General features: G+C 37.5%; 2 protein-coding genes across 5 annotated transcripts in view; both read left to right on the top strand.

The window, feature by feature from the left end:
- Window positions 1–14,321, top strand: part of rasgrf2b (Ras protein-specific guanine nucleotide-releasing factor 2b) — a 52,091-nt gene extending 37,770 nt beyond the window's left edge. For 2 of the 3 annotated variants that reach the window (XM_041999689.1, XM_041999687.1), the window contains 13 exons: window positions 2,788–3,281; window positions 5,232–5,357; window positions 6,319–6,408; window positions 7,181–7,287; window positions 8,192–8,304; window positions 8,950–9,010; window positions 9,539–9,642; window positions 10,297–10,381; window positions 10,470–10,667; window positions 11,095–11,174; window positions 11,277–11,394; window positions 11,495–11,563; window positions 12,092–14,321. In XM_041999689.1, the coding sequence (XP_041855623.1) occupies window positions 2,788–3,281; window positions 5,232–5,357; window positions 6,319–6,408; window positions 7,181–7,287; window positions 8,192–8,304; window positions 8,950–9,010; window positions 9,539–9,642; window positions 10,297–10,381; window positions 10,470–10,667; window positions 11,095–11,174; window positions 11,277–11,394; window positions 11,495–11,563; window positions 12,092–12,184 (1,738 nt within the window). In that variant the 3' untranslated portion in view covers window positions 12,185–14,321. The remainder of the gene's footprint in view (window positions 1–2,787; window positions 3,282–5,231; window positions 5,358–6,318; window positions 6,409–7,180; window positions 7,288–8,191; window positions 8,305–8,949; window positions 9,011–9,538; window positions 9,643–10,296; window positions 10,382–10,469; window positions 10,668–11,094; window positions 11,175–11,276; window positions 11,395–11,494; window positions 11,564–12,091) is intronic. The other variant, XM_041999688.1, reaches the window with a different exon arrangement.
- A 2,232-nt stretch (window positions 14,322–16,553) lies between these two features.
- Window positions 16,554–22,621, top strand: LOC121648942 (creatine kinase U-type, mitochondrial-like). Of its 2 annotated transcripts, XM_041999453.1 has the most exons (10): window positions 16,554–16,622; window positions 18,841–19,002; window positions 19,171–19,369; window positions 19,456–19,551; window positions 19,637–19,858; window positions 19,979–20,064; window positions 20,806–20,929; window positions 21,075–21,209; window positions 21,362–21,487; window positions 22,377–22,621. In XM_041999453.1, the coding sequence occupies exons 2-10, from the start codon at window positions 18,863–18,865 to the stop codon at window positions 22,491–22,493; spliced, it is 1,245 nt and encodes a 414-aa protein (XP_041855387.1). In that variant the 5' UTR covers window positions 16,554–16,622; window positions 18,841–18,862; the 3' UTR covers window positions 22,494–22,621. The 2 variants fall into 2 exon arrangements, with proteins under 2 accessions (XP_041855387.1, XP_041855388.1); XM_041999454.1 differs by lacking the exon at window positions 16,554–16,622 and having other exon boundaries at window positions 18,728–19,002.
- Window positions 22,622–22,636: the final 15 nt, after the last annotated feature.

Genomic DNA, 22,636 nt, shown 5'->3' with positions numbered 1-22,636 from the left:
CGTCTCCTAACGTTTCATTTCTCTCCCTCATTTTTCTGTCTGGGATGCAATTTGCTCTTCTATTCACTGCTAAAGAAAAAACATGTGTTTCTTTATGCATGATTACTCCTCTCTTCATGTAGCTCTTTTCTCGTGGCTCCTTGAGCGTTTACACTTTCATTACTGAGCAAATAAGGCATTTTAATGTGGCAAGATGTATTTGAAAAAAGGATGGATTTCTGTTTTTCAGCCTCAAGACTGCTCAGAGATGTTAACATCCACATGCAGTGTTGTTCACTGCATTTTACCTCTTTTTATAGACTGTCTCCCAGTTAAATGTCAAGGTAGCAGATCAACGACTAAACAATACAATAGGATTTTCCAAGTCCTGTTTCTAATATGTAACATACTTCTGCTTTGTTAGCATGCTTGCCATCACTTTGCATCCTTTTAGATGCCATGTGGCATGTTTTTTTGCTATGAAACGGTTTATTTTTAGGCAAATCTTGATATTGTTCATCCGTAACCAAGCCATTTTTGTGTCACAGTGTGTCATTTTGCTTGTCAAATACAACCAATTTTGTTGCCTAAACCAAACCGGTTTCTAATCAAAAAGAAGCCCGAAAGAAATACAAAAGAACACATCAGAGTGTTACCAGGCACTATCACATGTTGCAAGCTGGTGGGTCATGGGCTACACCAAAAATCTTATTAGAACCTCAGGAGCCACCCTAAGAATAGACAGTCGAATTCTACCAAATATTTATTATAAACTAACCTTTACCTGGGTAAACCTACAATCTGCAGATGCAAGTGTAGCATGTAATGTACTTCTAAATGTTATTCTATACAATAGCAACTCTGCCAACCTCCTATGTGGGTTATAATATATGGTCTATAATATATAAGGCTGTTTGCTTTTACAAACTTTGCTTCACTTTTAACATTAGATGGCCATCGAAGCTGTAATATTCAGGTAATTATTTCCTAAAATCTAAACCCTTTTTTAAAAAGGTCTCATTTACATGTACATGAGCCTAGCATTTTAAACATAGTCTCAAAGGTGCAGCGTGTAACAAAATCAAAGGTCAATGCCAGAATGATTTGATATATAATTAAAAACTGCATTTCTATTGGTAGTTAACCACCTCATTAAAGTAACTGTTGCGTTTTTATTCTCTTAGAATGTCTATTTGCAGTGGGTCCACATACATGGCAGCTGCTGTACTTGTGCCATTATCTTTAATACAGTGTCTTTACACAACTCTGTGTGTGAAGTGAGAACCTTCTGAGCTTTAGAACTGCAGTACCAGCATTGTTTGATAGGGATTAGAGCACCTTTTGGGATAAGTATTGCCATAAAAGATACACAGAAGAAGACAGTACATATGTACACAATTTTGAAGTAGTTACCTGTAGTGTAGTCATCACTGCACCTAAAGACAAGGGATCCACTTGCAACCTGCAGCTCTGAAGCCTCAAGTGGCTCTCTGGTCCTTGTGGACCTTCCACAATGGCTCTCAATAAAGGGCTAAAAATGCTAAAGAAATAACTTATGTTTTTAAATATAGAAATAATAACAAATGCAGGTTTCTAGCAATTTTTCTTTTTTTTTTTATGGAATAATTTCATTAACTTTTCACAACACAATGACTCTAAAAGTACCAGTAATATTTTTTTTAAACATATTTTTCTTACAACTAGGTTGGAAACAATGGGCTTTTTTTTAACAGAATTTTCCACAAGTATCTATGTTCCATAGAAGAAAGTCTATCTATTCTCATTTTGCAGAAGTTTTATGTTGTTCTTTATTTAAAACCTTACAATAGAAATAAAAATGACAACAAATTTCCTATAGTAGACATTTATCAAAAATTATGTTGTCTTTTATTTTCAAAAGGTCTCGTAACATTTGTGGCTCTAAACGAGTTTCATTTAGCTGGGCTGAGGGAAAAATGTCTTTTTGGACTGTAAAGGTTGCAGACCCCTGCATCTTACAGATGAAAACATGTTTTATGTCTGGAAGAATTCTGGCCTTTTACAACTGCACTTGGCATTTGAAATCATTTCTATGCCCATTTTAACCACTAGATGTCAGAATTTTTTACACACTGTACCTTTAAATAAACATAATGAGAGCAGCGAAACTGAACAGTTTTTTGCCATAAAGCCCAAATATTTACTCTTTAAATGCCATAAAGTGTCATTGAAGCAAATGGGAACTACATAATCTAGTGATAACTCTGGTGGCTGCACCATGATTGCAGCTGCATTAACTACATGTTCACCTGCCTGGCTTTATTGCAGTTTATTCAAACTGGGGAAGAATACAGACACTAAAAAGGTATAAAATACCTGCACTTTTAATCTAAAATGGATGTAAACATTCACTAGGGTAACCTCAAAGGTATTGTTTTATTTCCTTCCCTGTGTACTGAAATACAAACATTTTTCATACAGGGTGAAAATGTCTTATTTTTCTGATATGCCCTGACTGCACTGTGCCCACTCATTACAAGTCACTCTGGACAACTCTAATTACAACATGTCACAAAATTTAGCACAGAATACTTCAGCCTCCCCCACTGCTCTGTAAAACCCTCATTTCTGCCTTGTTTGATCTGCTCTTTTCTTCTTTATGAATTCTGTTTTCAAACTAACCTTTTAAAACTAAATATAGAGACGAGCAAGGTCTTGTTTTGAGCTGCTTCAGTACCGTGTCTTTTTGTCCTTTTCCCTGAACATTTTATTTATTGCTTTTTTAATTTCCTGTTACTTTGCTAACATATTGCTTTCTGTCCTCCTCAGGTCCTTGGAGTTGTTTTTTGCCACAAATCAAAATAACAGAGGTGGTGAGCACATAAATGATAGATCTCCTCGTCTCTGCCGCAAGTTCTCCTCCCCTCCTCCCTTGTCTATCCCATCCCGCACCTCCTCGCCAGTTCGAACTCGAAAGCTTTCCCTGCACTCTCCCATCACTGCTAGGGTTGGAGGTCTTGACCTGACCAGTCCTCTGTCCAACTCCAGCATCAATCACAACAGTTCCCAGTCTGCTGCCAGCAGTCCCACATCAGCACACACCCCTCAAACCCCCACACCTCAGACTCCAACCCCAACTGCTACCTCTCCTCCTCCTCCTCCATCTTCCACATCGCCCCCACCTAGCAACTCCAAGCCAACACAGGATCAAGCCTCTCCCATTCCCTCCTCACCGGACCAGAGTCCTTGCCCAACAGCAGAGGGTGAGGAAGTGCCCAAGATTGACCCCTTCTGTGGCAAACTTCGACGGAGCATCCGTAGAAGTATGTTAATAGTTTCTGTTGAAAATTACAAATAAAAACATTTTACCGTCACAAAAATATTAGGGCCACATTTTTAAATACGTTAGAGCTCCATTAGCACACTTTTGTAAAAGTTGGTCTAAATATTCAAAGTTCTCAGACTGCAAATTTTAGAGCTATAAAAAGATTTGTATTAAAAAAGTCAAAACTGAAGCCCTTTCATCCATTTTTATGATCAATAATATTGGTTCTAGCTTGCATCAATCAACACATGAATATAAATTTAAATTCTTTCCTCCAGAAATTATGTGACGCTATCCTTTCTGCATGTCACTCATGTTAATAAGAAAAAAAAAACACTCAGATTAAAAGCTTTTCACCACCTGTGCCTTTGATACGTTAGCAGATGTTGTAAAAAGTGTTTTTTTTGTGTGTGTTTTTTTTGCAACCAATGTTACATGTGCACTGAAACTCACTGTAGCACATGACTGATACATTTCTGGAGCACGTTGTGATGTTGAAATATGAAGATAATAGCATCCTTCCCAGTGAGCAAATTTATCTCCCTATCTGTGTGTGGGTTAGGGTTAGGGATGTGTGTGTGTGTTGTTATCTAAACTTCACTGTTGTGTGTGTCTGTTCAGCTGAAGGCTGTCTTCAAAATATTTCTTTAGTCGAGAAATGAAGCTCAAAGAAAAAGTCTAATGACCTGCTCATTAGATTTCAGCTTTAGATTTCATTAGTTTTAGTGCAGTAGCCACTTCTATACATTTCACCTTTAAGTTGTATCCATCAGACTGTTCCACTTGTGTGAAGAATTCTGACTCCTTTTTCTATGTCTTGCTGTGTGCTGTTTGATAATGTCCTTTTTCTTCTACAGTATTTTTAAGCTCATATCTATACTCACTTTAACTGAACTTTTACCATACATTTTGACTTTTAGAGATGAATAAAAATTCTTATGATGAGCAGGAGCTAAGAAGAGTTTCAAGAGCAGAGTAGATGCCTAGTGGGACATCATTATCCACCTTTCTTTGTGTGCTCGAGTTTGCTAGCTGACTTACGACCACACATGCTCAGATCTTCTAATGGCGGTGTTAAACAGCCCTCTCAGACTGGAGAGGGAAGCATCAGGGTATCTGAGAAAGCAAAGTAAGAATAAACTGCAGTATGACTCTCATTAGCATGTACACACTCATACAATAAATAAAAAAAAAAAACAACAAAAAAAAACACTATATATATAGTTTTTTTTTTTCAGACACACACAAAAGTCGCAGGCAGACAAAACACCCATTAGTGCTTCCTCTCTCTAGCTACCCTCACCTTGTCCACATACTGTCAGTTCATTTAGCTCTTAATGAGTCTGTGCACTTATGTGTTTGCACACGTACAGATTTTTAAATATTTATTTATGCTGACAAATTACCAGTTATTCTGAGCATGTGTCAAGTGAAACCTCTTACAGTTTGAGATATGCTGTTTTTTCAGGGTTTTAAGCGCATATGTTCCAAACTAACTGACCTGTTTAATTTGTTGGCAAACAACAACTAATTAACAAAGCACGGTATTCAAATACAAGACAGTTCATGGAAACGTGTCTGATTTGCATTCCTTCTGTGCAGCTCCTCAAAACATTGCTTGGCTAATGAATAGTAATTTTACTACTAAATACAACGATGGCTCATGGCCCTCTATGCTAACAGATCTCAACCTATTTGTATACTGCATCCCACGGCTGCATGCCCCCCCCTCAGAGATGTGCTTGAACTGTTGTTCTTTCCTGGTCATTGTAATTCTGTTTTGTGTTGGAGTCCACACCCAAAGGTTAATGCATGTTACTATTCCAAAAAATCAAATGTTCTAAGAAGAGATGTTTACAAAGTTTGGATCTTATCCAGATGTTCTGCTGTCTGCTTTGTTACAACACGTACATAACTGTTCTTGTTCCTCTTCTCTCTTCCTGTCTAGCTGTTCTGGAATCAGTGTCACTGGAGAAAATCATCCCAGAATCGCCACAGACCAGTGAAGCAGGAGACATGTCGCCATGTCGCTCTCCATCCACACCTCGACACCTCCGCTACAGACAGCCTGGAGGTAGGACTGTGTGTATTTGTGTGCTTTATTTACTCAGACTACACCACAGTACCAGGGGCTCCTGCTGTGTGGACAGCAACGAGCCAACTGCTTAATTACTCTGCAAACGTACAGTCAGGTAAAGGTCCTTGACCCTTGTGCCTGCCATCTTTGGTGCAGCATCATAATACAAAACTAAAAATGCCGAACAATAGCGTAAATTGGCTAAGTCCAAAATTTGTTTCTTGGGTTGTTTTCCTTGAAGAGGGGCCAATTAAATAGACTGTCTGGATGGCATTACATAGTCTTATCTGAATGTAGATCAAATACGGAAGAGGATGAACGTTTCTGTGTCAACATTAAAGACAATAACTACTGAGAAAGATTGATAATGTAAACCTTTTTATTTGTCTCAATGTAAAAGGTACACCCTTTAAATTAATTAGATTAATCAACCCTGATAGAATACTCCAGCCCCCAAACACACATTTAGCCTTTATATTAAGAGATGTGCTTCATAACCTGTAATTTACATATGGTTTTTAATATTCTACCAATGTGATCACCTAATCCCTCTGATAATTAAACACTTTTCACATATGGGTACAGTAGAAAGTGTTTTATTGTTCCAAAGATTGCACAGTTTTTTACTTTAGTAGTGCCAACTTTTAATTTCTTCTCCTACACAATTCACCAATAGATTTATTAACCTATTATATTCATTTATCTGCTAATTAAGCTTTCATATGGAATTTACAATAAAAAGGTATTAAATTATATGATAGAACTTCATATTTAGGTGAAGTAATGACTCATAGTGCCAAGAGATTTGCCGTAATTGTGGCCACTGTCATCATGTTATGATATGTTAGAACAGAAGTTCATTTTAATTCACTTGTGTTCCCTCACTGGATTATAACAACTGCAGAAATATTACAGCACTTTTTCCACTGATGGTAATTATGTGTCTGTGCATTTGTAGTCCAGTCTGGGGAGAATTCACGCTGCTCAGTCTCTCCTGCCTCAGCTTTTGCTATTGCAACTGCAGCAGCAGGACATGCTTCCCCACCAGGTAGACTCACACAAACACACATACAGAAATGCACACACATAGCAGTTAAACCCAAGAACTTTAATTAAAATAACAATTGTATTGTTTGAGTTAATTAATAATCTTAAAGCATAAAATCAAAAAGCTAGCTGTGAAATGGTCAGTATCATTTCATATGTTTGTGTGTGTGTATACATAGTTTCATACTTTCCATACTTGCTTGGTCTTTAATCTAGATTAAACAGAATATTATGATGGCAAATTATTTAAATCCTTTATTTACGCTGATTAAAAGGTGTACAACAATGTTATTAAAATTGAGAAAATGTATAATTTATTTATTTATTGATTGATAAAGCAGTTTGGCATTCTAGCAAAATGAGTCTGATAACCCCCCCCCCAAAAAAAGTCTATATGCCAGTATGTTTCTCCAAAATCTGTATATATCTTTCAGTATTGAAAGTACATACAGGTTTTGAATGCCATGTGCACTAATGCCTGCCATACCATCACAGATGTTGGCTTTTGAACTGTGCACTGATAATGAGCCAGATGGTCCCTCTCATCTTTAACCTAGAATCCATGAATTTCAAAAGAGAAATTTACAGTTTTGATTTGTCTGACCACAGAACAGCTTTCTACTCCACTTATGTCCCTCTTGAATGAACTCAGTGACGTTAGTAAGGTCTGTGGATGTTTTATGAGTCATTTGGTAATGACCCTTTGGAACACTGCTTACATAAAAGCCTCATATATCAGAAGTTCGTTTCTTTCTCTTTAATTTCCTCTGCAGTGTTTGCCAACTCAGAGAGAACCTGTGATAAAGAGTTCATCATCCGCAGAGCTGCAACTAACAGAGTTCTCAACGTGCTGCGCCACTGGGTCTCCAAACACTCACAGGTCTGTCTCCACCCACTAGTGTGTGTATGTGTTTTTGTCTTTGTGAGTGCATATGTGTGTTTTTGCCTGGGTGATCAAGTTTGTGGTCTCATTAAAGCAGCTGATTGATGCATCCTCTCTCCGCGCCACTGCTCTCACTTGAAAATGTTAACAGCCACACGCACACAAACAAAATATTGTTGCCATTTCAGCCAGACCAGCTCAACCTGCCTCCTCTTCTGCTTAGCAGGCACTGTCTAATGAATTGAACATCAAAGTAATTGCCTGACTCCCTGTACAAAGGTCTATCTAGTCTAACGGCATTGATCTATTTCATGTATTTTTCTTCAATAATACAAAATGCTGTGATGACAGGCCAGGTTTAGTCAGCTTATTAACACAGAGGCAAACACAAACACGCATGCATACATGCCACCCCCTCACATTTATCTTTTAGAGGCTAACGAACAGAGAGAGCTTGTTAGAACTGACCTTTGAACAGGAGTTAAACTGCACTGGGAGTTAAATGGAAAACAGCAGGAAAGAAAGTGTAAAGACTGTAAGCTATAAGGGGATTGAGGACAAGAAATGGATGGTTGGAGGACGACTTGACTGAATGGTCATTTGCAGAGACTACTGTGTGAAGAGACAACCACATGCTTCTCTCATGTGTGCACACCATTCAAAACTGTAGTCTTCTTTTTACAGGGTTTGGTGATATTATGAAACATAAAATAAGACATTCAATCAGTTATTTGGCCATATTGTTCATTGTTTCTTTAATATCTCAGTGTGACAGTCTTCAAGAGATTTATAGTATTTTGTTATCACCTCAGTCAAATAGTGATCATTGCTGAAGAGCTCAATTCCTTTGTTTTTAAATGTGTACTCTTAAGTTTAAAGGTTCATTTTTCTTTGTGTTTAGGACTTTGAGATGAATGGGGAGCTGAAGATGTCAGTGGTCTATCTCCTGGAGGAGGTGCTCAGAGATCCAGATCTTCTGCCTCAAGAGAGAAAAGCTACTGCCAATATACTAAGGTACCAACAAGTCCCCCAGCTGAAACAACCATATCTTTTTCTTCATAGCCTTAAATACGACTCATTGCACCGTCCTGTATAGTGCAGCTCCTACAAGAGACATGAGGGAAATACACCTGATATGAACACGTCCACGATGGAGCCAACGCCATTTAACAAGCTACAAAGTCCTCACAAGCAGGAAGGAAACTCAACATTCAAACATCTACGATCAATGGCACAACATCCTTACTAAAATACTTTTCTCACTTCCTGCTTGGTTTTAGACAAAATATTACTTTGATATTGTAAGAAGTTCATTATGTTTAAAACTCGACCATCTGTGACATGGAAGGCTTTTTTATCTTTTACGTGCAGTTACTCTGACGACCAAACTGCATTTTGTTTTAACCTAATTCTAGAGCTGCATCTGTCTGCATGTATGTACTGTACATACTCTACATGGACACGTTATGGGAAGGAGGGCTTCTCTAAATACAGCACATAAACCAGCTTGAGATTATTTTTTCCTCCGTTAGATTTAAATTCTTCAAATTCTCCTTTTAGTTTCATGTGAACATAAAACCTCCTTTTCTATTTTATTACTTTATGTTACAATATGTTTCATTCGGCTTTGCTCTGCTCTGTTTTTATTCTTTCTCCCAGTGCCCTTTCTCAAGACGAGCAGGAAGACGCCCAGTTGCGGATAGAAGACATCTTACAGATGGTAAGTAAAATCAAAGAAATGTACATTTAAAAAATAACTCAGTTACCAAAGTGCAACAAAAATTTCATGTAGCCTATAAAATGACAAATTCTGCCTTTTTCTGTGTAAGTTAAACCTCTTAAAGTCCAGACTTGCAGAGTGATGTAACTTTTTATTTGAATGTTATTAAACCTCCCAGATATGTTCATGCTTTCCTGTTTAGCCCTTTTGTCCCCGTCACCTGTTATGAAAACATTAAGAATTAACACCTAATGGTCAATATCTTGCCTTAATGATAACCGAGCTTCAAAAAGAGACATTTATTGCTTTTGTAAGACATAAAAGCCTTAGTCAGTACACACTTTCCTCCAGGCGAAAGGGTTAATACACCCTCTCCTGGTCGCCGCTCTCCTGGGGACAGTCAACTGTCATCAGTAATAATCGTTGCAGCCAGGCTTTCAGAAGATATTAATATCTCGTGTTATTTGTTCTTGCATTATGGGGTGTGTCTTTGTTTATTGCAGTTTATCTCTGCATGTGTGTGTTTAGGCGGATTGTCTGAAGGCAGAGTGTTTTGAATCACTGTCTGCGATGGAGCTGGCTGAACAGATCACTCTGCTGGATCACATTGTCTTCAGGAGCATTCCTTATGAGTCAGTCCTCTCATCAAGCCAAACAAACTCAACTTCATGAGCAACAAAGAAACCTGATGCTTCTGCATTTCTTTTTTCAGAGTTTTACACAAATATATGATATTGATATAAATATGCTGCAACCTACTCATATATTGGTTTCTCTTTGCTTTAGGAAATGTCAGCAAGACCACTTCTAGTTTCTCTACACTGAGTAGTCATTTAGAGTTATTAAACTGCATAATTTAATCTCAAATATTTAACCATAATACTACACGTCATATGGAGTAAAATCATTACTGTGTATTTTATTTTATATGCATCATATACTTGGGTGTTATAACAAATAACCCATTTTTTAAGCTTGCAAAATAAAAAAAAATAATAATAAAAAAACACTATTTAAGAAAATGAGGGAATGCACCTTCTAAAAGTTTTTTAATTTGCAAATATTTTTCTGTTCACTTAGTAGAAATACATAGTTTTCATCTTTAACCACCCAGTTCACTTGATTTCCCAGCAGCTTGTGTTGTCTCATGATACTTAATTAGTCAAGATCATCAATGTCCACTGGTAACATGTTCATGAAGGGGCAAGTTTTAGCTAACACAACTTACACCTTTAAGATGCAAATTCTTTTGGAAGAATCACACATCTCTGTTTTCCCTCTTTAAGAGAGTTCCTGGGTCAGGGCTGGATGAAGGTTGATAAGAATGAGAGGACGCCCTACATCATGAAAACAAGTCAACACTTCAACGATGTAACTTCTTCCCATATCCTTCCACTGTTTTCTGATCCCTCTGGAAAAATATATTCCATTCTCATACTTTATTGTATCCCTTTTGAAGATGAGTAACTTGGTGGCATCCCAGATAATGAGCCACACTGACGTAGGTTCAAGAGCCAGCTCCATTGAGAAGTGGGTCGCAGTGGCGGACATCTGTCGTTGTCTAAATAACTACAATGGAGTGCTGGAGATCACATCTGCACTGAATCGCAGCGCCATTTTCCGTTTGAAGAAGACTTGGGCTAAAGTCAGCAAACAGGTGAAAAATAATATCCATAAATCCTCTGCATAGCAAAACTAAAATCCATTTATCAATAAATATGTAGCTACAATTTAAATAAACATAGAAAATTAGAAGAAAATCCTTTTGGCTCTGATGTGTGAAGGGTAAATCCCTCCTATATATTTGATGCCCTGTGAAATTACAGAAATGAAAGCATTTACCTTTTAATGGTATTTGCTCTTTGGTTATTTCTAATAATCAATCCAGTCACCAGTCTGACTGCCAATCAAGGCTTTCTACTAAAGGTCAAAGTAAATATGACTTTTTAAAATTTTATTATGATCATATTATGAGTAAGTAGGTCACAAGTTAATATAAATTGTTTGTTTGTCTATGCTTTTTTTTTTAAAAAAACATAACCTTTTGTAAATGAGTGTAAATGTATATTTGTGGTCCTGCTTAGACTAAAGCTCTGATGGACAAACTGCAGAAGACAGTGTCCTCTGAGGGAAGATTTAAAAATCTGAGGGAGACCTTAAAAAAGTAAGTCTTTGTCTTTTAATCATAAAAAAAAAACTAAATTAATGCATATTTTACAAATTCTGAAAGAGTTTATCTGTATATAACATAACACTCCTCCTCCAGCTGCAACCCTCCATGTGTGCCATACCTGGGAATGTATCTAACAGACTTGGCCTTCATTGAGGAGGGAACTCCAAATTTTACAGAGGAAGGTCTCGTTAACTTCTCCAAAATGAGGATGGTAGGCTTAAAAAAGGAAAACAAAATGCACAAATATAAATCAAATCATCCTCTTAAGAACTGTGTTTTATTGATCTACTTCAATTCTGCATTTCTCTCAGATTTCCCACATAATCAGAGAGATCCGACAGTTTCAGCAGACACCTTACAGAATAGAGCATCAAGTCAAGGTATACTACTTCTCTCTCTCTTTTTGTCTCTTTAGCATCACAAAAGCATCGCTTTATATTGTTAGATTTTCAACACATTTTAAAATATGAAAAATGATAGACTTAAGTTTTTGTGTAGCCATGTTTAGTTTTTACTAAACATAGACACAAGGCCAAAACATTCAAACTAAACACAGCTATTTTTAGTACCCTTAGAAATATATATATACATTTGAAGTGAGTTTGACAAAGTTTAATACTATGGTTACTGTACTGAAGAAGTATTCTTATGTAAGAAGGCTTACAATGTTGATTCATTTGAAATGTCCTTATAGAAGCCATCTTAAATCAACAGGAAGTTGTTTCTTTTAGAAAAATCCTTATAACATCAATACAAACAGATTGATTTTACCCTTGCAGCTTTTAACAGTTATTAAAAAGCAAAAATTCTTTGAAAATAATGTAATTCAGGTCAAGTTGTAGCTGTAAATGAAGGCTTTTAGTGGGAAACTTGCAACATCTGTTTCATGTTTTATGCTTTCTCTCCAGGTGACTCAGTACCTTCTGGATAAGACTCTGACAATGGACGAGGACACACTCTATGATCTCTCGTTGAAGATTGAGCCCAGGCTGCCTGCCTGAGTTATAGCCGTTTATGGAGCGCATGGAGGCCTGCCAAACCTGGACCCTCCCTTTAGGGTGACACGACTATGTGATCTCATCAATTAAAGGGGAAATTGTGAATGGAAAAATAGTGAAAAGTTTTGAGAAAAACATGGAAATAGAATGAAATGTTGACTGAAGTGAGAGATGAAGTGAGAAATGAAGAAGTGAGTTTTGCAACTGACTGAGTTGGCATAAGAAGGGGACGAGTATTTGTAAGGTGTTGTATTGACTGTCTTGATGAGGCAAGATGAAAACATGCTGGTTTCATTGCATTAGGCTCTAAGGAAATTACATGTCGATGTTTGTGCTCATAATGCCTGAGTCCAGAGTGAGGTGAACATGACATCGCATGTCCTCAGAAAGTCTGAGAGTGCAGGAAGGGTAGACAGCATGGAGTGAGATGATAAAATACCGTGCATGTAACAGAGATGTAGCATATACAGGAAGTGTGGCAGACAGATGTTTGAGCTTGTGTCTCTATGTTGTTGTCTGTATGCTGTTGCCTGTGCATTTCTGTGCCATGCCCTGGAGCAAGATCCCTAAAATGCTTTATTTCATGATGGTCACTGCATAAAACCTGCATGATTTCAGCTCAGGATGCAGCTGTCTGACTAGCCTTTAAGCTAAACCCCTGACCTTCAGCTTAGCATGTTTCACTTACTAACCAAGGTGACTCTAAGCGACTATGCATCCTCAATGGGCTGGGAATGGCAAAATGCCTTTAAAACTTCAAATATATTACAGAAAAAGACAAAAGTTTAAATCAAAATTTGATATATATTGAAGTAGATTTTCATGATTCCCCCTAATAAAACATTGATTTCTGTATTCATTTTTACTCAGTCTTTAAAGACTTCTCATACAACCAGAATGCTATTTTTATAAAGCAACAATGTCCACATGAATGACACAAAACTAAAATTTTACCAGTGCCTTCCTATAGTGTTGATCAATTTCCCCAAAACTGACATTTTTCCAAAATAGAGCTTCATATGATTCCTGCATTGCCTCTAAAATAATTTCTAAATAGCCCGTAATTGAATTTTTCCCCCATAAGAGAGGTCACATAAACATAATAACGGTAGTGTAGCTTGTAAGTGTAATTACAAAATTGGATCATAAGCAAATATTGCCCTCTACTGTTTAAACATAGTCATAACCTCTTTGAATCCAAGGCTTTTGCAGCATTTTTGTGCAGTCTGTTTTTTTGGGCTTTTATAAACTGTCGGCTGTACTAATGTGTGTGGTCAGGCTGTAGTGTGGAACGGGAACCTGACTATAGTTTAGAGTGGGACAGTTTTTGCACTCTTGGAGATGTAGCTTTGCTTTATTGACAGTATAATCATTGTTTACCATACTATTTTTTGTGATGTCAGACTGTAATTAAGTTATTTTTGTATATAAAAATACACATTTAAATGATAAGGAAATTGCTATGCTGTGAATATTAAGTTTATTGTTTTCCTTTTTTGACTTTTTTGCATTCATGTTATAGTTTTGCATCCTAAATCCTTGTACAAAAAACTGTTTAGTTTGATTCTTTCTTTTTTTAAAATGCCTTTTGAAGGTTAAAAAATGTAGCATTTGAATGATCACACCTATGTTTTCCATATTGATTATATGATAAATATAGTTGCATGCACACAACAGCTGCATGCTGTGCATGTCTGACTTGATGCTCCTTGGACCTTCTTCCTATGCTTCTCTATATTAATATTGTCTCTGTAGCTATTGGGAAAAAGGTATAAAAAACAATATTTTGTCCATTAAATCTGGCACGTTTGTCTCTTAGTGTATCTCACATGTCAAGTATAGCCTCAAGGCTACGTCATCTACAGAACAGCCTGTTGTTATGTAGTAGTGTGTTGAAATGTTCCACATTAAAAAGAGAAAAAGAAAAAAATTTCCAGATGGATCAGAGAAAATGTTAAAAACAAAAAGAGAAAAAAAACTTGTCATTTGCACTGTGTCTATTTCTGTTTAACAAACAGGTTTGGGAGTACAGGATGCTATGTTTGTATGTGATATTATTTGTGTGTATTTCTTTCTGTCAGTTTCTCTGTTTGCATTTTTTCACTTGTGGATGCAGGGGAAATAAATACAACATGCCTTATGTGTTTGCATATTTCAAATAATTGTATAAACATCACTGATACTAAGTTACATCAACTTCCTCTAGAAACGACTGTCTTTGTAAAGCACTTTTTTAGGGTCCTTGGGGACATATTCTGTGACACATAAAGTATGATTTACTATTACTTTTTTTGATATGTACAAAAAAATAATAATAACATCAGGCTTCACATTAGCTATAAAACAGTGTATGTTTAAATTAAACTCTTTTGTATAATCAGAGAACAGAAAATCACAATTAAAAATCCTCTGCTATGTTCCAGCTCTGGTAGTGACTGTGGGAGTCCCCAGCAGAGCTGTAACATCCTCTTCATTAACAATACTAGTTATAAGTCAAATTCCACAACTACATTTTAGTTCACATTTAAGCTATATGCTGTGAGTTTTCTAGGTCTTGTTGCCACATTTAAAATAAAACTAAACATTCTGTTAACTTTTAAAAACCTTTGGTTTTATGATGAGGGATACAACATGTTTGAAAGAAGTGTAGGACTGCAGAGCAACTGAACTAAAAATATTATATATTAAAACTTTATCGGGCTGCATGATTTCTAAAGTTGAGGAGTATTTTAGAATAAGATTAGCACCCTGCTTATACTTCAGCCAACAAAGATGGTAGTTATAGTAGGCTATCCTGTCTGAAAGGATTCCCAAATTATAGAGATAGGCAACTATGAGTGTATAAGGATATTTATGTTATTTTGCTTAATGCACATGTGGACAAAAATAATGGATTCACTGTGCAGGATGCAGTTGACACAGGGAGAACTGCTTTACCATTGTGCTGGTTCTATTCTTCACAAACCACAACAACAAACCATAAATACTTATATTTCTGAGTCTCTTTCATCTTTTCTCCACATGCATATCTCAGTCTTTCAGCTAAAGACTACCTTGCTACAGTCGTCCTGCCACCATGTGGCCATGAATGGTATTGCCTTATTTAGATCCTATCTGAAATCCATCCATTCATATATTCTATTATCCTGTTCATGATGAGAGAGTGTGCAAGAGCTGAACTCTGCTGATGAGTAAATGAGAAGCAGTGTTCAAAGCTGATACAGTGTGACACAGGTACTTAGTCTAGCTGCAGCTTCGCTCCATGTCTGCATTTTGTTTAATAAACTCTATTGGTTATATAAGAGAAATGATTGCTCACAAAATGTGTGACTAATAACTGTATATTTCTCTCTTTCATCTCAGCCATTGCTCATTTAATGGTGGATAAGATGTTGAACTTGATGCAATTTCATGCATAGGTTTTCTAATATACTATAAATACAGAGTGATAAAATTAGCAGATGCCAACTGCCTCTGGGGTAAATGTGCAAAATATATATATATATATATATATATATATATATGGATCAGGAATGATTCATTTAATAATCCCATTAGTTTTTTTTATCTTCAGCCTGCCATCCAAGAGTAACCTAAATATTAAAAGCAAACATTGCTGCATATGGTCTAAGTACAAGGTAAACAAATAAGATTTCATTTATGTTTGTTGCAGGAAATTGGCAAAATGGAAACAGATTCAGTGAAAAAGATGAGCAGTTTCAATCAGTCTGAGCAGATGTTGGGCAAATGTAAAGGTTTTCCTTCCAATTTTATTGATAAATTTTATAGCACATCTATAGTGTCTATTGTTTTAGTAAAAGTTATTTGCATTGAAGGAGAAGAGATGCAATGAAGCAAAATAAACTTTCATGGTATAAGCTTTTTAATATGAGTAGTATTGTCCCTTCTCAAAAAATCTTCATGATTAAACTGGCCTTCAAAATTAAGATTTACAACAGTAATGCAGGTGTATTTTGAGGGATTTGACCAATTCTCAGCATTGTTTATTTGTGTGCACAGACAAGTTGATGCTGACTGTCATTTTGTTTAGTCTAAATATACTTAACAGAATATTTTCAAAGTTAAACTTTTGCATAAAAAAGGAAAAAACAGAACATGTTTAGGGACATGTTCTAAACATGTTTAGATCTGGACTTTTAAATTATGCCATTCCTCTAAAGTCATCTTTAGTGGATATTGTCACAAAAATAGGAAAAGTTTCCAGGATTCTGAGTTAGGAGAAGAGGAAGGCAGACATTATGACTGACAGAGAAAAGAGGATTTTCTGTCTGTTGACCAGTGAGAGGCTAATCCTGAGCTACTGGCCCCATCTCCCTCTGATCTCCTCCCTGTACTTCAGTCTGCCCTTGTTTGCAGATCGAACCTTTCTGTACTGATCTGCAGGAAACTCACCAGCCCTCTACACTTCAGCTACCCTGAGGTAAGTGATGAAGTCACCATCTGAACTTTTTATCTTTTACTTTGGAAGTCATTTCCTCATCTATTTCCTGCCTGCTGATCATACACACTTCTCTTCAAGAAATGAACTATCTCTTAGGTGCAGGCTTCGTTTTTATTTAATCATCACCTGCTCAATATGGAAGCATCAGTTTCATTTACAATTATAATGATTCTAAAAATATGCCTATGGAGCTGTCTAGGATTAAAACATTTTAATCCCAGAATAGCAACAGCTTTGTAGCTTTTATGCACGCAACATAACACCTCAGTCTTCAATCAGCTGGTAAGCATCTTATTGTAATGTCTTATTAGTAAAATATTTTCCAGCACATTTTATGGCTTTTATGTCAACCAGCTGTACAGGAGCCTCTTAAGCTACTTGCTATTTAAAGGTACCAGTGATCTGTCAACTGCTATTCTCTTAATTTCACTCTTAAACCTAAAAGTGTGTCTCCAGCACCAAAGTCCTGTAATCAAACTTTCATAATTTTGTTTCAAAATGGATCAATCCAACTAAATTCAAACAACACATTTGACAATACTTTCTAAATTTCAACAGGGTTGCAGGGTGCAGACGCCCCTCCTTTTTTTCTTTTCCCCAGTCTTGTAATCTTCAAGTCTGTGATGAAAATCCCACTAATCCCACTTTTTACAATCTCTTTAACCCCCTGGCATTCCTGCAATCTTGCAGGAACACCCAAAGCATCCCACCTGTGACCCACTGGAATGCTAAAGGGTTAAAGAAGCCATTGTTCCTTCATCCTGTCCCTGACCTTTATGTAATGCAATCAGTTATCTTGTTCCTTCTTCTCAGGTCTTATGGGGTTCTGTAGCAAACATTCAAGGTTTTTCCCAGTTTTCCCATCACAAGTCATCCACATTGTTAAAAACCTACCACTTAGAGTAGATTTTCAGTCTCTCATCCAGTATCTATTTGACTCCTCCTCATCACCTGCCCAGTCACTATTTCTACTTTCTTCCCTCTTGTCCCATGTAAGCTCAGTTGACTTCTTCAGGAAGGGTTGTTTTTGCTGTCCAGGACTGATACCAAAATTTTTAAGTATAGTATGTTTTTTTTTTCTTGTTTCTATCTCTGTTCAGCACTTTGATCAACTAGTGTTGTTGTAAAGTGCTTTAAAAAATAAAATTTGATTGATTAATTTGATTTATCCAGTTCTAAGCTGACATGTCACCCACCAATAATTAAGACTGTTTAATTATAAGGGATGACTTTGACACATAAATAGATTCAGATGTTATGTTTAAAGAGGCAAAGTGACATCACATCCATTTCTTTATATATTTTCATGTTGTAGTTTTAATATTAAAATAAGTGTAAAGCTAGAATGGGTGGCAACTGTCTTTTCATGTGCTTAGTGTAACTGTCATTTTTGACAGTACCTGACAGGTTTTATAAGGATCAAAGGCATGCTAATACGGCAGTGCCTCCCTCAGCATCCAATCACAATCAGCTGATCTGGTGACCCTTTCAGGATGACCAATCAGAATGCTTGCTTCTGGTTCCAGAATAATCTCCTCCTGCAGACTGCAGGTGTATCTGTTACTTAAGCATTTGATAGCTTAATGCAATTAGTAGTTTTGTCTAAGTATGTACCTGAGTAGATGCGTGCCATGGAAACTTAAGTATGTTGCCATCTTCAGTTTGTTTCCCCTCAGATATTAATTTTGACAATTTTTTTACTCTACAGTATAACCTCCAGAATGTATTAATTACTGCAGTACAAAAAAGCACAATTATTGTTCTTGCCACATAGCCATAGAGCTGTACAGCAAACAGTCTGCAGATACAGTCTGTTTCCTCTATGTGCTTGTGCTCTGTCTGGTGTAACAGTCTAATTCCCAATTATCAGCTTCTTCCGAATGCCATCTGTGACCTTTACAAAGGATGTAGGTAAAGTTCAGGCTAAGTTAAGCCTGTACCTCAGTGTGCCACAAAGTTGTGCAAATAAACACAAAGATGAGCCTGACATTTATAACACTCAAATTAGGTTAAAAATCAACCATTAGTAGAATGAATATAATATGATTCAATTTAACTCAAACACATTCCCCAGAAGCAAATCATCACATCAAGTCAACACTAACAGGCTGAACATTGTGATTTTATTTTTCTGGGGTTATAAGTCAAACAAGTAATGTATTTGGAGAGTAACCTTTGCCCTCTGACCCTCTGCCAGGTAATAACCAGAACCTGAAACTATGGCAAACTCTTTCACCCGCATGATTTCTGGCCGTAATACGGCAGTGATGATGGCCATGGGAGCTGGCACCCTGGCCTCTGGCTACCTCCTCACTGACAGCACCGCTGCTGCTGAGAGGAAGAGACTCTACCCCCCCAGGTACATATGTAAATGTGTGTGTCTTTAGTCCCAAAGTGAAGCAGCAGGATTTTTTTTTTTTTTTTTTTTAGACTATTTATATCTTAACCCACTATGACCTAGAGCAACATATAAGTCATACGCCATGAGACTATGAACATCCAAGTTAGCTCTTATAACCTTTTACAGTGCAGATTTCCCTGACCTGAGGAAGCACAACAACTGCATGGCATCAGCCCTGACCCCAACCATTTATGCACGCTTGAGGGACAAGGTAACACCCAATGACTGGACTCTGGACCAGTGCATCCAAACTGGGGTAGACAACCCTGGACACCCCTTCATCAAAACTGTGGGAATGGTTGCTGGAGATGAGGAGAGTTACGAGGTTAGAGTTTCTTTCAAGCTAAATTTTTGAGTCTTCAGTTGAAAAGAAGTTAAAATAAAGTGCTTGACATTTTTTTTTCCTGTCAGGTGTTTTCTGAGCTCTTTGACCCTGTTATCAAGGACAGACACAACGGCTATGATCCTCGCACAATGAAGCATCCCACTGACCTGGATGCTTCCAAGGTTATGCCTATGATTCACCTGCTTCTTGTTTTTATCACACTGTATAAATCCCTACATTCATTAACCCAGTGTTTTCTCATCTCAGATTACCTCAGGAATGTTCGATGAGCGTTATGTACTGTCATCTCGTGTGCGTACCGGCCGCAGCATCCGTGGGCTGAGTCTTCCTCCTGCATGCTCACGCTCTGAGCGCCGTGAAGTAGAGCGTGTGGTTGTGACAGCTTTGTCCGGCCTGAAGGGAGACCTCTCTGGACGATATTACAGCCTAGGGGAGATGAGTGAGAGGGAGCAGCAGCAGCTTATTGATGTCAGTACACGATTGTTCTTACTTATGCATGCATACATACACAGAAACAAGGCTGGTTTCTGTCCTGTTGTTGAAGACTCATGTCCATACTGTTCCTGTCTCCCTTTACTTGCCAATCAGGAGCACTTCCTGTTTGATAAACCTGTGTCACCTCTGCTTACTGCAGCTGGGATGGCCAGAGATTGGCCTGATGCTCGTGGGATCTGGTAAGAATAGAGAAGCATGGTCTGGAAGTAATACAGAAGTTCATAGTCCATACAAAAGCTGTTATCCCTGCAGAAATAGAGTTGAAACCTAGATAGAAAACCCAGTGCATTGCTTTTTTTTCATGCTCTTGGATGGTTTATGTTGAAAACAACTGGATTTATAGTTTAAAGAGAAATGGAGACAAAAATAAGACAACAACAACATTTTTGGAAAGGATTTGGGAATATACTCTAATATGAACAACATTAGACAAGAGAGAGATTACAGTTTAGTTAGATTGCACTGGTTTTCTCCTGTAAAGTCATATAAGAACAGATTTATGTAGAGAAAACTGTGTCCACATTGCTACAACATGGCTTAATTTAGTTTTTTTAAACAGACAGATGCAAGCCCACATACTGCTGGAATACAGTGGGGCTTTAATTAATTCACATTTCGTTCTTGATACATGCTTTCTTGATGTTTATTATGCTTTGTGTAGCGACATCGTTCTTTGTGTCTTCATGATCTTTTACGCTCATAATGTCAACATCAAAAAGCTTCTGCCATAGTTTTAGATCTCACTGCCCACCTCCTTACCTGTGCTGTCCAGACCAATGACAGGCCATTAGCTCTGCTGAATGGGATTAAACAAAATGGTGTTTTTCTTCTAAATTATTCACTTACATGACCTAAAGTGTTAACATGGGTATTGCAATGTTTAGTTTGGAGTTTAATTTTTGTTTTCCTGGTTTACTCAGGCACAACAATGAGAAGAATTTCTTGATCTGGATCAATGAGGAAGACCACACTAGGGTCATATCCATGGAGAAAGGAGGAAACATGAAGAGAGTGTTTGAAAGGTTCTGCAGAGGTCTTAAACAGGTGTGCAGGTGTTCTGGTCTCTTTGCACCACAATGAAGCAATGTGGAAGCTCATGCATTAAGTTGAAAACTGTCATGTTTTTTCCCCTAATGATTTTAGGATTCTGAAGGAGAAAATGAATGATAGTTTTCTGTTGTAACTTCAGGTGGAGCATTTAATCCATGAGAGAGGATGGGAGTTCATGTGGAATGAGCGTCTCGGCTACATTCTCACCTGTCCCTCTAACCTTGGCACCGGGCTCAGGGCTGGGGTACACATTCGCCTGCCCCTCCTTGCTAAGGTAGTGCAGGAATCAAACATGCAACTACCTATTTGACAGTCCACAGATACAATCATATACAAGGGCACACATTCAATCATTATTGTTTTCATGTCAGAGAACAAAACAAATAAACAACTCAAATAAAACTAATATTTGTGGTTGTATTATAGGACCCCCGCTTCAAGAAGGTCCTGGAAAACTTGAGACTACAGAAGAGAGGCACAGGAGGAGTTGACACGGCTGCTACTGGTGACACTTTTGACATCTCTAATCTTGACCGCCTGGGCAGGTCAGAGGTAAATGTTGGGAACAAGACAAAAATCTAACATGAGTTACAAATAAGATGAACAGTGGGTAAAGAGGGATTAGGTTTTACAGAGCAGAGCAGATACTCACTCCAGAACAGGTGTGGGCTGTGAATAACCGCACCCCCTGCTGTTTCGTAATCTCTAATCTTGGCAGGGAAGTGCCACTTGACATTAAAGGACTGCTGTCTCTTGTTCAGGACTTTAGAATAATTAAATCAAGGTGGGCAGTGTTTATGTGAAACCCCAGAAGATCTTTTGAATCTGTAGAAAATCACCTACAATTCTGAAAGACATCAGACAGCCTCAAAGTTCTATGTTAAATGACTAAAAAACTAATCCTGGGTACTTATTGAGAGGGGTTATTTGCGTCTACTTTGAGGGACTGATTAAACAAGAAGCACCAGGAGAAGCTTGCACAAGTTGGGTGGAAAGAGGGTACTAAATGCAAGACTTAACAAGGGGCTGTGCCTCCAAGTCTGCAGCAAAGTGAGCCATAGACTAGAAGAACCTCAGAGGCTGTTAGAGCTATAGGAGTTGGGCCAAGCCAGGAGCCAGGAGGCAGGAGCCAGATAGCTATGAATGTCAAATATTTTATATTCTGACAGATCTGTAAATCTATTACCAAAGTGTTACTTATTCATGGATACAACGATGTATTTATCTTCCTCTTGTTGAGAAAAGCTCTCTGGTTGAAACATTTAAGGCTGAATTACCCATACATTAGAGGTGCTAAATGCAACATAGCATAAACAAAACCTTCGACAAGAAGTCATCAATGATGTCAGCTTGTTCTTTAACATCTACATTTAACCCTGTTTAGTGATGAGCTGCAACTATTGATCAGCTCCTATTGACCCTGTCTGTGATTCATCCACAGGTTGAACTGGTACAGTTAGTGGTTGATGGTGTCAACTACCTAATCGAATGTGAGAAGAGGCTGGAGAGAGGGCAGGACATCAAGATCCCTGCGCCAATTTCTCAGTTCAGGAAATGACAGTCGACTGAGAATGTTGAAGTAGGGCAGATGCTCCAGTGGCTGGTCATTTAACGCTTGGTCCTGCAAGATATTTATGGCATGTATAGAATTATGCTGTTGTACATGTACAATAAAGTTATTACAAATACTTGAAATATAAA

This window comes from Melanotaenia boesemani, chromosome 11 (assembly GCF_017639745.1).
Source record: "Melanotaenia boesemani isolate fMelBoe1 chromosome 11, fMelBoe1.pri, whole genome shotgun sequence".
In the NCBI taxonomy this organism is placed as follows: Eukaryota; Metazoa; Chordata; class Actinopteri; order Atheriniformes; family Melanotaeniidae; genus Melanotaenia; species Melanotaenia boesemani.
The sequence above is the reverse complement of the archived record's forward strand: the minus strand, read 5'-3'. Positions and strand labels throughout refer to the sequence as shown.